General features: G+C 41.6%; 1 protein-coding gene across 1 annotated transcript; it reads right to left on the reverse strand.

Moving 5' to 3' along the window:
* Window positions 1-795: 795 nt before the first annotated feature.
* MCM8 (minichromosome maintenance 8 homologous recombination repair factor) lies at window positions 796-13,511 on the reverse strand. The gene is made up of 18 exons (XM_082303311.1): window positions 13,361-13,511; window positions 13,107-13,181; window positions 12,722-12,804; window positions 12,388-12,537; window positions 11,951-12,054; window positions 10,847-11,045; window positions 9,825-9,910; window positions 8,851-9,002; window positions 7,831-8,029; window positions 7,020-7,050; window positions 6,604-6,744; window positions 5,441-5,582; window positions 4,661-4,856; window positions 4,182-4,395; window positions 3,315-3,524; window positions 2,651-2,727; window positions 1,970-2,159; window positions 796-956 (listed from the first exon to the last, which is right to left on the reverse strand). Exons 1-18 carry the CDS (start codon window positions 13,506-13,508, stop codon window positions 864-866), a joined length of 2,490 nt encoding a protein of 829 aa, XP_082159437.1. The 5' UTR covers window positions 13,509-13,511; the 3' UTR covers window positions 796-863.
* Between the last annotated feature and the right edge of the window lie 107 nt (window positions 13,512-13,618).

Raw genomic sequence — 13,618 nt, forward strand, 5'->3', positions numbered from 1 at the left:
ATTCTTTATGGGCGGTGGGGCGTGTTTGGGGTTTTTAAACTCTTACACTGAAAGCTGCTCACATGCCATGTCATTGCACCAGACCATGATTCTGATTTCATCAAAGTCAGGAAGCATTCAGCACTTCACTCGTGCTGAGCACACATTGTTCTGTCTCAGGAACAGAGTTACACAGAAACAAACAGAACCTGTTGGTGTTACAGATCTTGTAATGGCCATTAAACAGCTTGAACAAATAATATTTCTCATATATAAAGTTTAATGAAAGTCAAAATCCAATCCCTGCTTTACAAATTAAATACTGTAATAAGGATTTTTTTTTAAAACAGACTTGGATTTCAAACAAAACCTCGGCTTCAAAGACCAAGTTTCAAAGCAGAAAATCAAGTCAGTTTCAATAGAGTGTCATTTGGTAACAGCTATAAAATGGTGTTGTCTCAACATGAAACTTCACAACTTTCTGGAAACATTTCTAGACTTCAAATGAACTACAGTGCTAAAAGTACAGCTCATATCATCCTCTCATGAAAGATTTCTAGGTTGAAATTTGTGTGTCCAGCATGGCACTGTAATAATGTCAGTATAAAACCACACCTTCCACTCCTTGAGGATGATGAGGTGCATTATAGCCCTGCACAGTCCCATTTGGAATGGCAGACCTGTAGGATGAGCCAGGCAGCAATACCATGTGTCAGTTTGTCCTGTGGCAGCTTTCCAATTTATTTTCTTCAGGGGCATCTGCACCCCAGCAAATACCAGGGCTGTGCCAGGTGCAGCTCAGCTCAGGATGTGCCTCCCCACTGCAGGTCCCTCAGTCCAGTGGAACGACTGGGTCTGAAGGAAGTTCATCACAGTGACTCTTCTCACATGGTCTGAAGCTGATAAACTCTTGAACCTTTTTTCAAAAGGTAACCCTGATCATTTAGGGATCCAATAAAGCTCTCGAAATCAGACACCTGGGAAAATAAAGACAAAAATATCAAATTGGAGAATGACATCTTACCTGATGTAAAGCAACATGAACCATTTGAAAGAACTTAGTGAAATAAAGTGGGCTAAGAATAGGTCAGATTCCTTAGCAAACTGTTCACCTGCTAGGTGTCATAGCATCATTCCCCCACTTTTGTGCTTTACTTACACACTCTTTTTATTGTAGTGTTACCCAGAGGTAGCATTCTTTGCTTTATGACATGCAGAAAGGCTGCAGTTACATTTGTATAAATTCCAGTTCTGAAACAGAAGTATCTACCACACAAAAGCATGATTTCTACAACTCTCCCTGATTTCCAGGTATAAAACTTTGAATGGGCAAAAAATATTCTATATATGAAGGTACAATTAGAGTTACTTGAATTAAACTGAGTAAGTAGTCAATGGAGCAAAAAGTAGAATTAGCTACCAATAATTCTGTTTGGCTGAAGCCCCCACAAGTACAGAATGCAAATCAATTACAAGGCAGAGTACATTTGTGGCCATGTGTCCTACATGATGTCCCTATCAAGATACAACCCTAGGATGTCTGCAGCAGGAATGAAAACCTGAAAGGCATATTTAATCCAGAGAAGGTCATGCAGAAACATCAGAAATAGAGCAGGGACACCACAAGTCTAAATTTGGGAACAAAAAGAGGTGTTTCCTCTGGGGAGCCAGAGGGAATGAAGCACTGAAACCAACATTGCCTTTCACAGATGAAACCAGAATCTTGCTCAGAACCAGCCTCATCAGTCAGATCAGCCCTCACCAGTGCAGGGAGTTGCTGTTGCAAACAGCTGTGAGGCCAGTGAAGCTTACAGAGACACTTCAGGAGCTCTGCTCGGCCTAACAGCAGTAAATTGGTTATTTCTGTTGTTATTTCTGTCATTGCAAAGAGGCACAGCAGAGGTGCCTTTGCTACTCTCCCTTGGGCAATAAATAACTGTGAGTGGTCTGGCAGTCTGTTGTTGCTGGGGTGGCTGCTGGGCGAGCTCACCCGAATCTGCAGCTCCTTGGCGACGTGCCGCAGCTGCTGCAGGTCAAAGAGGTTGTTGTAGGTCCTCTCTGCAACGCTGTTCAGGGCAGACACGAATCTCTTGGCCTGCGACCGATTGCTCATCCCAGACCCGTGCTGGGAACGCTCGAAGTCCAGCTTGCCAAACTCATCCGAGTAGGTCCCCAGCATGCTACAAACAGGTTACAAAAAGAGAGAAAACTCTCAGGAGATAAAAGCAAACATAGGTGGATTTGAATCCCAAAACATAACTGCTGGAGAGGGCTTTCAGAAGCCATGTAGAAAACAATCCACCATCAAGTCACTCTCTAGGGAACTTAGACTAAGCATTAATCCAAATCACTTTTAAACTTTAACTGTTCACCTGCACCAGAGAGTAATCCCATGGGAGAAGAAACCCTTCAGCAGCGTCTCGTGTCTGCATTACTGCGCACAGACACACAGAACCACTGTGATCACACAACTCACAAGCCTCAGCAGCTGTATGTGACTAAGGGCTGCTGTCAGCTTTTAAAAAGCAGCTAACAAACCCAAATATTAGTATCATGGGCCTAAGCTTGATAAAGTGATTTCTTCACTGTGTTTGAAAATGTAAAGGAAAAAAGTTTCAAGTGAATGGTACTGTGATGCTTTATTTATTCTTAAAGCAGTGTTTTCTATTACCTGTATTTCATTATCTCTATTACATCCTCAGCATCTTCCTTGGTAGACTTCTCTCTTAATTCCAGCCTTGATCGTGCCTTAAAACAGAAAAAAAAAACAAACCATAAAGGTTTAAGATATATCATAGCTGATGTGAAAAAGGGCTACAATCACTACAAGGGCTACAAGCACAAATTTTAGAAGCAGAGATAAAAGCCGACAGGATTAGAGGAAGATCTTTCTATTTTTTGTTCGTGTGCCAATGTCACCTCCTGCATACTTGCACTTTTAGGCTGTAGCTTGGAGTTTATTTGCTTTGTAGCAGTGTAGCCTTGTGAAGCAGCAGATCACAAATAGTGTTGTTAAGGCAGCGTTAGGGAAAAGGAAAACAGAAGCATCCTAAGTTCATGGTGGGCAGCAGGTTATTCCTGCCTGCACCTACTTTTTCTCCTTTTGGGGAATGTGACAGATTCTCTTTCCATCTTCTCAAGGGTGTTTTACTTTATAAGAAGTTTTAAGGAGCAGTAGCTCTTAAGCACTTCTAAGCCTCTTGCATTCTCACTTCTTTTTTTAACGAAAGAAAAAAGCACAGTGGTGAATAAGCTATAAAAAATGATAGAATTTAGGTAGTACCTTAGGAATAATCTCTGCTTTCAATCCCTTAAGCATTCTAGCTTGCATTTACCTCTGTCAGTCGAATCAGGGACTCCAGCTGCCTCGTGGTGATGGGGGTGCTGTCTGCTCCTTGGTTCTGTTTCCGGAGCTCGAGGTAGAATTCCTGGAGGACTTGTGCAGCCTCTGGAGATAAGTTTGGGTGGACGTACTGCCGAGCATATCCGACATACTTCCTCAGCAGCTGATGGGGAATGGCATCAAAGTTTTCTCCTGCTGAGATCTAACACAAAGAGTTAGATTTCTGTCTGTCAGAAGCGTATAAAATAAAAATTTTAATATCAAATCATCATCTTTATGCTTTATCTGGTGAAGTCACCACTATAAGGGCTTTAGTGCTTCGTATATGAACAGTGTACTTCAAGTCCCCACACTATGCTCAGACATCTAAACACACACACACACTTGGCCATTTCAGAAAAAGCAGGCAGGGCTTCTCATCTGCAAGGGTAAGAAGTGCCAAATAGAATTCACTATAAAGTTAAATCCTTTCTCAAAAAGAGAAAATTCAAATTCCCAATTGCTGCAGCTCCACAGAAGACTAAACCATCACTGCTGATATCCCACTTCCAAAAGTGCAGGGGTTTAGCTCCAGCAGGAGTATTTCTCCCAAGATGTGGCATTTGACACTGTAAGTTCTCAAAGCCATCACTGAAGTCTAGTAAGAAATATGCTTCCTCTCCTATACTTTCCAAATCCATGGAGTTGCAGATGCCCAAGGATTTGCTTCCACACTGCTTTATTTGGATTCAGTACTCCATTGCAGATCATGTCACATCAAATTATTACACCCAGCCCAGTTCCGTAGCTCTCTCCTGAAACCCAACACAGCAAATTTCCTTTAGAGCATCCCATGCAGCAGCCCCAGGACAAGTCCCACCTTCAGCCTCTCGAGCAGGGGTCGGTCTGACGCAGCCTGGAGGACAGAGTGCTCCTGGGAGCTGGCCCGGGTCACCAGGGCACTGCTGCAGGCTGCGCGCCGGCCGGCCCGCATGGCCATCACGTGCTCGGACAGCAGGTGGTCGTGGTCCTCGTTCGGGGTGTCCAGCAGGATGAACACCAGATCAAATCTTGACAGCAGAGCACTCCCCATTCTGGAAAGACAAGGAACCACAGTACTTGGAGAAGAGGAAAAATTGTAGCAACTCTGTTCCACTTCAAACACATGTAAAAGATCCTCTCCTGCTCATTTAGGATAAAGTAGAACAGCAATTTCTCTCTCAAAAGCCACTAAAAATTATTAAAGTTTGTGTTCACGCTCCAAAAAAACTAGAAAGCAACTGTACACAAGCTACAAAGCTGCCAGAAGCATCTACTCCTGAATGTGAGCTATAAATCAGCATTTCAGAAAGTGCTCACTTTAAGTTCTCAGACACTGTTTTGGCTTTGTTATAATGTCCTCCAACAGGGTTTGCTGCAGCAACAATGGATGTCCGAGCTGGCAGACTGCAGACAATGCCAGCCTTGGCCAGGCTGATGCTCTGCTGTTCCATGGCTTCCAACAAAGCCTGGTGCTGGTTTCCCATCTTATCAAATTCATCTATTCCACAAATTCCTGGAAGCAATTAAAACAGGACAAAGACTTAGCAGACAACACATTAACTGAAGGGCAAGTGTGTGCTACAATCCAGTGTTACATCCAAAGTCCAACTTAGAACCCTAGGGACTGCAGAAGACACCAGCCAAAGTCTCCATTTCAGCCAGGTTTGTTTCCATTTCATGGCAATGCAGCCAAACCAGCCTGATTTGGGCATGCAGCATTCTTGATAATACATTAAGATGACAAAACAATCTTTCTAAAAATAGACAACACATCTCAAAAGCAAGTCCTTTTTCAAAACCAGTAAGAGTCCAGCAGTTGACATCAAGTCAGATTCCTGAACAAAAAAAATCCTAGTTCTTTGACCCAGTAAGTCTGCTATGTGAATTACAGAACTGAAGTTTTCCTGCAATTGCCCCCAGAGAAGTCACTGGAGAAGCTCAGAACTTCCCACAGTGTGGAAACCCAGTATCATACTTCAAACAGACATTTTTAGTCCACAGTTAATTGAGTACTTTGGCTTATCTTAGACTCAGCAGCACACACACTCCTGCCCCTCACATGTGGCTACACAGAACCTGTGGCATTACATGGATTACCTTGATCTCCAAGCACTAAGGCACCAGCTTCCAAGGCAAAATCTCCAGAAGTGCCATCTCTGGACAGTGTAACAGTCAGGCCAGAGCTGGTGGAAGTATTACCACAAACATACACACCTCGAGGAGCGATGTTACACACTGCCTAGAAGAGAAACAAATACTTTTTCCCTCCCCAAAGTGAAGAATTTCATAAGCCTTATTCTGGAGAAATAATTCAAAATAAACCCAAATTTGTTTCTTTCTACTGAACATGGCCCAACAGTAAAGTCGTAACTCCTTGCAACCCCAAGAGACTTCTGCAAAGCAGTAGGAGTAACTTTTCTTGAATGGCATTCTTTTTTTTAGTAACAATGTGAACAAACAAATCAGTTACTCTGTGCTGGAGAGTCCCCATTCAACAAAAGAATAATTTAAAAATTTTGTTTGTTAGGATGCAACTTGCATGCAAATCCATCACTTTGGCTAAGTTATTGCAAATCATATCCTAACATAACAGGTCCACGTTAGAAAGACTCAGACTCTCTAAAGAAGGTCTAGGTGAATTCTGTCCCTTCTTCACTTCACAGTAATCATGGAAAAAGACATGGAATTAAAAAATCACTGAGTTTAAGGAAAAAAAAATTACTAATTGTCATAGTCATGCAGAAATGCCTACTGAGATCAAAATCCAAACACAGCAGCAGGTCACTTTCCCAAAAAGCCAATGTGTGCTAGCAACATAGAAATGAGGTAAGGAATGGAAGTAAACCTCACAGGAGAAGAGTTACATGGTGTTTAAAGTAGCATTTGTTCAAAGAATATTATTTTATTTCACAATGGACCAGCTAAATGAAGACAGGAAGGAGTGAACCTCCTCACTGGGGAAAAGGGTTGGTGAAAAGAACTGTGTAAGGGCAGACAGCAAGCCTGTAAGCCTGTACTTGAAAGCCCATGGGCCTGACCAAGGACACCCGATTTGGTGTTTTAACAGGCTCCCTGGAAGGAGAGGACAGCAGGAGAGCCCTTTGGATACTGTCCTATACTTGAGGCATCCTACATGAAAAGATAGCTCCAGCCAGGCTCAGTCAGCCCTTTGGTCTTAGCACAGTTATCCTACCATGGTTACAAGTCAAGATAACAAGGAAATAGAGGAAAACAGAAAATAGTAATAAAGGAAACCGTACTTGCAACATTTGACTTTTTCCTAATCCTGGATCTCCAACAACCAGAACATGTGGATCTCCTCGCACTGGGATTCTGTTCTTGTCATCCACAAACTTCTGACATCCTCCAAACAAGGCCAGGGCCAAACCTGCCTTCACAATCTGTTGTGGTACAGGCCAACACTGGTAAGTATTTGATCGTGGTGACCAACACTGACAGCTCCCCAGAACTGGCTGTAATAACCTTTCCTTCTGGATCACTGAACTTCAGGGTCTAAGGCTGCCACTTCCCTGACACCAAAAGAGCCACAGTCACCTGTAAAAACAGTCCCTGCCCCTTCCCCCCATCCCAGATAAGCTTTGTGAATCCCTTAGGAGTTGAATGTGGCAGAAACATTTCAAACTGGAATGGCAAGCAGAGGTGTTAAATGACTTACCTCATGGCCATAGATTGCAGGACAAAGAGAGCTGAAAAGCAAAGCACAAGGTCATATAAATGGAAGATAAATCATGTATTACTACAAACAATCCCTTGTTCTGTCTCTCATCTCAGAACACCTTAACAAACATATAAAACCTTTGGGAAGCTGTTGCTGAATTTCCAACAGACATCAGCAGCATCAAATTTCTTGAAATTTTTGGATAATCAGAAATGATTGAAATAAGAACAGCTTTTCACTTGAGCCCTCACAAAGACAAAGGAGAAGCAGCTTCCCAGTGGTACCTGCACCTATTCTTCTCTTAATCAAGTAACTACCTGTAACTCTCTTTTTAAAGTGCCAGTTTTCTGTTCTTTGACTCCACTGGGAGGGCCTGAGGGACACCCCAGGCAGAAGAGTACTTTTTAGTCTGAACTGAGGGTCTTTCACACCCTTTGCTCAGTTCTTGCACCTCTTTCCTCCACTGTAGAAAAGCAGAGGACAAAATGGTATTTGCAAATTGAATTTACATGGTGAGGAACAAAATTAACTAATCGCTTTTCTACCCAAAGCTTTCTAAGGTTGAACTAGAACACAGGTAACTTCTTGTATCCCTAAGCCCCTCCCAAAGTCCCAATATTCCCACTGCAATATTTTCATTCCCTCCCAAGTCCCCTTCCCACTGCAGTTTGTTAGATCTCTAGGACAGTTTCTATTGCACAAGGCTCAGATATTTCACAGCTCTAGGATGAGCTGTCACGTTTGTCTGAAGGTGGTCACACTGATTCATGTCTAATCCTAGACCTGGTCTAGGTCTGACACAACTTACTTCACAATGAGCCTGAACAGATTTTCCTCAGCTTGAATTTCTTGGATAGCATAGAGGTCTTTAAGGGAAAACTCCATGAAGGATCTCTGAAAAGTCTCATCATCAAAATTCTTTAGTTTTTGTCCTTTACTGTTGCTGACAGAATTTGCCTCAATGTACAATAAGAACATACACTTGTCATTCTTATTTTTAGAAGCTCCTGTTAGAAAAATTGAGAAAGGATGATGGAGCATTTCTTCTATCAATAAGGACTCATATTATCTACAAATGGCATAGAGTAATTCAAAAATATCATGTACAGCCATGTTCATATTTAAGTACTGAATATCTGCATTTTGTAAAATTGATGCAAAATAAGTTTCTAGTTACACTTGTTCTTTGAAGTTCCCTCCACTTACATACACAATAAAATATTTTGCTGAATTGGAGGGCATATGTCTAGAGACAATTTTGTCCCAGAAAAAATTATTTTTTCCAGGAATTTTTGTAGTCAAATAAAAGTTGAATATAAAATGTTTCCACTGAATATTTAGAGGAGAAAAAAGATGCATGGTGCAGAAGCATTAAACATGTAGCTTCATAATCAATCAGCAATTAATAATTAATAATTTTTTATATAGATTGATTACTGAGCAGAAAATGAAGTCTCAGAGTAAAACAGTTTTGCAGTTATCTGCAATGAATTCTTTCAGAACAGTGCACAACATATTTCTTCACTTTGAAAATAAAAGGAATAAAAAGGAGAAAAAAGGGTTGAAAAATTTCTCTAGGGAAGCTAAACTAACAGTTTGACTGTTGTCCTAATGTCTGAAGGGGATATTAAAGGGAAAACATGAATCAATTAACGTCCTAAACCAACTCTTCCTTGTAAAAGTCTGGTAGCTTTTGAAGAAATTTACACTTTATGCACTTTCAACTCTGAGAGCTCCAGTTAAGGGGAGTGACTGTTGTTGTTCTTGAGTAAGCACTACAAAAAAACCCCCGTGTAGGAAAAAGGAGTTCTCAGGTGCTGTACTTCACCTTCCTCAGTGCTCGACACCTTCACTATGCCTGTGATTGTGACCATGTCTCCTGGGACACAGCTGTCCACGAGGTCCTGGACCAGCTCACACTCGATGGTGCGCGGGATCCGTCCTGCTTCCCGCTGGTCATCTGACATGAGCTCCTGCACCCTGCAACACACAAGGGCAGCTCACACACTGTGCAGCACCTTCCAGTCCAACTGCAGCACACAACATCTGCAGCTCTGGGCATCTTCTTCAGGTCACACTTCACTAAATGGGTATAAATTTTGCATAAAACTCAGAACTCCGGGTTGAAATTCAGATATTCTACCACTGATGAGCATGTTCGTGTAGAAATAAGTACGGTACATGAAGTAAAAGGGACCAATATAAAGCAATGAAGAGCTCAGACATTACCACTCTCATGAATTCTTAATTGGTATTCTAACCCTAGAACAGCCCAAGAAACTTCTCAGACCATAACAAGAAGAGTAGTTCACCCTCCGGTTGTGAAAGTTCCAGCTCTGGCTCTGCACTTGGAGCTCGGAGATTTCCTTCAAGCCAAGCCAAGCCAAGCCAAGCTTTACCAAAGAAGCTGTGATAAACAGTGCCCTCTGGAGCTGCCAACAGCAGCGGGAGTTTTTAAACTGAAAACTTCCAGTTCATTCAGGTCAAGTGGCACAGCTGACCAGTTTAACCCAAGAGGGCTTTTCTAGCTGACTTACATCTCGTTAAAGGGAATCATGAAATCATAGACACCATTAGAAGTGATCAAGAAAAGCTGCAAAGAGCTGAGGAGCTCGGTAAGGGCAGAAGGAATTTCCAGGGAACTATTACAGGGCAGGTTACAAAGTATACCAGTGCTTGGATAAACCAACTGCTTTGTGATACAAGTGTTGGAGAGTGCTTGCTGCAAAAGAATAAGATATTTAAAATCACACAGTGTAACATGGGTTGAGCCATCCTGTCACATCCCATTTTTGTGCTTACTTGACAGACTGCCAGTCCACTGTGGTGGTTAAAGGCGAGCTCCTGTCGGCTGTGAAGGACCGGCCCCGGCACTCGGGAACAAGGCACTGCAACAACAGGAATTCTGATTCATTCCCAGCCTTTTTAAAAACCCTAAGGTGAAATTGCCTTATTTGATTAAAAAAAAAAAAAAAAAAAAAAAAGGAAAGCAAGGCAATATAATTCAGTATCATTCCAGGAAAAAAGCCAGTTAAATTAGGGCTACAAATTACATAATTAATGAAAAGCCATCAAGTGCACACACCTGACTCACAGCTGTTAGAGCAAATAACAGCTGAGTCGAGTGAGCGCCTTGGTGAACTGGTTTGAGCTGGGGAAGGGCAGGGCAGGGGGGAAAAAGGGGTAGTGGGTGGTTTTTTTGGTTGTGTTTTGCTCTGGGTTTTGTTTGTTTGTTTTTTGGTTTTGGTGGGGTTTTTTTGAGTTGATTGTTCATTTGCTTTTATTGGGCGGTATTTTTTAGTTGGTTGCTTTTGATTTGTTGTTTTTTTTAATACCCATGGATGTTCCAGAGAAGATAATTTTTTCCACTCGAGCACATGAGGAAACATAAAATAACCAGGCACTGTCCTATATCTAATGACTTTTTAAATCCAGATAATAAGAAGTAAAATTAAAATAGAAAGTTCTAAACAAAAAACCAAACAATGTAGGCATAGAAAACCACCACAGCAAGGTGGAAGAGTCTTTTTAAACCTAACTAGTGAAATAGAAATTAAAAGAGATATTATTTTTTCCAGATTTCAGGGAGATTCTACACATTGCTTGTCACATCCTGTTCCAGCAGCATACATTTTTTACAAGCAATAAGGGTCTGCAGTAAGAAAAGTTGCCTGGTATGTTTAATTCTTTTTCAATGTGTCAGTTGTTTAGCCTAGCTTTTAAAGACTATATTTTAAATTCTTTTTTCTTTTTTTTTAATACCAGCGATGCTGCTTTTTGTCAAAACACAACAAAAAGCATGAAGTTCAATGGTTTTAGCTTACCTTGGTGGGAAGGGTGTACTTCCCATCAGGGAGAGGAACCCCCTGCACATCCCCACAGGTGGCACAGACGAAGGCCAGGTTGGTGCACAGGGGTTTGATGTTGCTGACCCTCACCACGGTGCCACGCAGGGCGATGTATTTGCCGTAGCAGTTGGCCCTCACATTTTTCAGCTGGGTTAGAGGCTCATAGTTGTACACTCTGCATCAAAGTTCAGCATTAGCACACAGAAATGGAGAACAAAAACAACCCCCAAACCCATCCAAACATAAACAGACAAAAAAATCCTCTTCCCAATTAAAAATGGTAACCCAGGAAAAATTCTCAGAAGTATTTTTTCGGCGGACCCATGGCACAGCCTTTGATTCTTGTTCTAGAAAGCAGCAGAACATTCAATATTCTCCACATGAATCCACCTCAACAGCCTCAAACAGTCCAGTTTGTTTATCCAGTGACACCTCTGGCCTAGCAATACAACAGACATTACCTTATGGTCATCCATAACTGTATCTTTCCATTGTTTTGGATAAAGACTGGAGCTCAGACTTGCAACACGGAAGGACCAAAGTTTTATTATGGCTATGCCACCACCAGTAGGGAATTAAAAACAATCATAAAAAATAAAATAGTTTTTAAAAAGTAATTTAAACTCCATTTGAACTCCAATAGGGCTCTACACCCAGTTCCCTCAGACCCTTGAAGCCTGAGATCCCATTACTTCTGACAAAGAAAAGAAGTTCTAAGGACTTGTTTCATTAAAAGCTCCTCCAGCCAACAGAAATTTAAATAGTTCTGCTTTTAATCAATACACGTGTTATAGAATAGTTGTTCTACTTATAAGCCACTTCTCCACTTACAAGTTTTTCTAGTTCAAGCTGTTTATTCAGCTTACAAGGAGGTTTCATTTCACTTTTTTCTTCACAAGGACATGAAGCCATGGGGAAGAAAAAAGCAAAATGTAGAGTGGTGTTCTGGAAAAGGCTTCACAGAGCCCAGTTTTCCCATAAACATGTAAGCCCTCAGCACCATACATGGACACAGGCAAGGATTAGACAGGAAGCAAACAGCTCTTCCTTGGGCAAGAGCAACTACTTAGCACCCATTACCTGGCATGGATGAGAGGCACATTTATGATAGGTTCCCCATCCAGGGGCAATCCCTCCTGCACCTGCAGCTCCGCAGCATGTCTTTCCAGGTCCTTGGTGAGCACCTGGGTGGAACAGGACGGGGGACACAGATGCCCACAGGAATTAGAACTTCCAGTAGGGAGAGACATAGGTGTTAGAACTACATTTCGTTATAGTCAGGTGCTCCAATGATGAATAACAAAAATGCACCAAGACCAAAGCAACTTCAAAATGTGATTTTGTGGGTCATACAGGAAGGCAAGAGATGAAAGGATTTGAGTTTTAAATAAACAGTAATTCCCCCTAAGACAAGAAAACACAGAGATTTGGGGTTTATAACATAATTGCCTCTAAGTGTCACTGGTTCTTTTTTGTTGCGAGGGTTATGCTTCCATGTATCAGAACCTCATGTTTACCTGATGAATTGCCAGGCCCATACACTGCAGTATTTTCTGAGGCATATCCCTTAGTTCAGTAGATATATTTGGTATCGATTTAGTCAGTTCTCTGTCTTGGATTAGTTCCTTATAATCCACGAGAATGCTTCCTTTTCTTTCTATTTCATCCTGGGAAACATTGTAAATGATAAAACACACTTCAAATTAGAAGTGAAACACCCAAATTATGTCCTAAACGTTTCAGATCTATAAAGGAGGTTACTTTTGATGAAGAAAACCACCCAAAAATCTGTAGTGTTCCTGAATCAACAACAGGTTGTTGGGGTGGGATATGTTTGGGTTTGTTTTTTACCTTATCATAAAGCTCAATGCGCTGCATAAAAAACTTTTCAAACGCTTGAGTCTTCTGGACAAAAGGAGACTTGTCATTGTAAACTAATTAGAAACACACCACGTTAGTGACAGAAATAATTCTTTCCACTTCACAAAATACATAAACAAGTAATTTTTCTTCCATTATTTTTCTGCATTGCAAAACTAAGGCAGATTATAATCTCCACAGTATCCCAGTAATGACCACAGAGATTACAGTAATCACAAGAGTGAAGTCTTTATTTTACGTTTTTATATATGAAATTTTCGTTGTTCTTTATTGAACTTATAACTCTACTAACACTACGTATAACCAATTTTAGAAAAAAAAAAACTTGCTACATATAATTTTCGTCTAAAGATACCTTCAGAGAAATAAAGTTTCCAGCCCTTATAGGGAATAAATTGGTCCATCGTTGATTGGACTAGTCGAGATTTTCCTAGGGGGGGAAAAAAAAAAAAATGTGGATTGAAAGAATATGGATAGTAAAATAGTGCAAGTTTTATTCTCAGTGATTCTTTTGACCACGGGAGACAAACTGTAATTGCCTAGCACAGTGCGTTAAATGAAAAGTAATATGGCTTCGGAAAGCAGGTAGAAGCACAAGGGCTGGCTCACCAGGTTCTGGCATCCTTTTGGGCTCTCCCTTCTGTCCTCTGCCTCGCCATCCTCCACCTCGCCATCCTCCTCCTCGCCATCCTCCGCCTCGCCACCCTGGGAAGCCTCTGCCCCGGGCGCATCCCCTGCCTCTGAGGTCCCTGCTCATCGGCGGCTGCCGGCGCCAGTCTGGGGACGCGACAACAAACCGAGGCGAGGAAGCAAATTTTCCCAGAAGATATTTAATTTAAATTAGTGCTATTTTCCAGAGGGCGCCTC

This window comes from Coloeus monedula (genome assembly GCF_965178545.1).
Source record: "Coloeus monedula genome assembly, chromosome: 2".
Lineage (NCBI taxonomy): Eukaryota > Metazoa > Chordata > Aves > Passeriformes > Corvidae > Coloeus > Coloeus monedula.

Bases quoted from the DNA above. Each gene is read 5' to 3' on its own strand.
- MCM8 (XM_082303311.1), bottom strand. From the start codon at position 13,508: ATGAGCAGGGACCTCAGAGGCAGGGGATGCGCCCGGGGCAGAGGCTTC. The intron at 11,046-11,950 runs GTAATGGGTGCT...ACTTTGATGCAG, and splicing joins GTGCCTCTCATCCATGCCAG to AGTGTACAACTATGAGCCTC. The intron at 9,003-9,824 runs GTAAGCACAAAA...TGTGTGTTGCAG, and splicing joins GTGGACTGGCAGTCTGTCAA to GGTGCAGGAGCTCATGTCAG.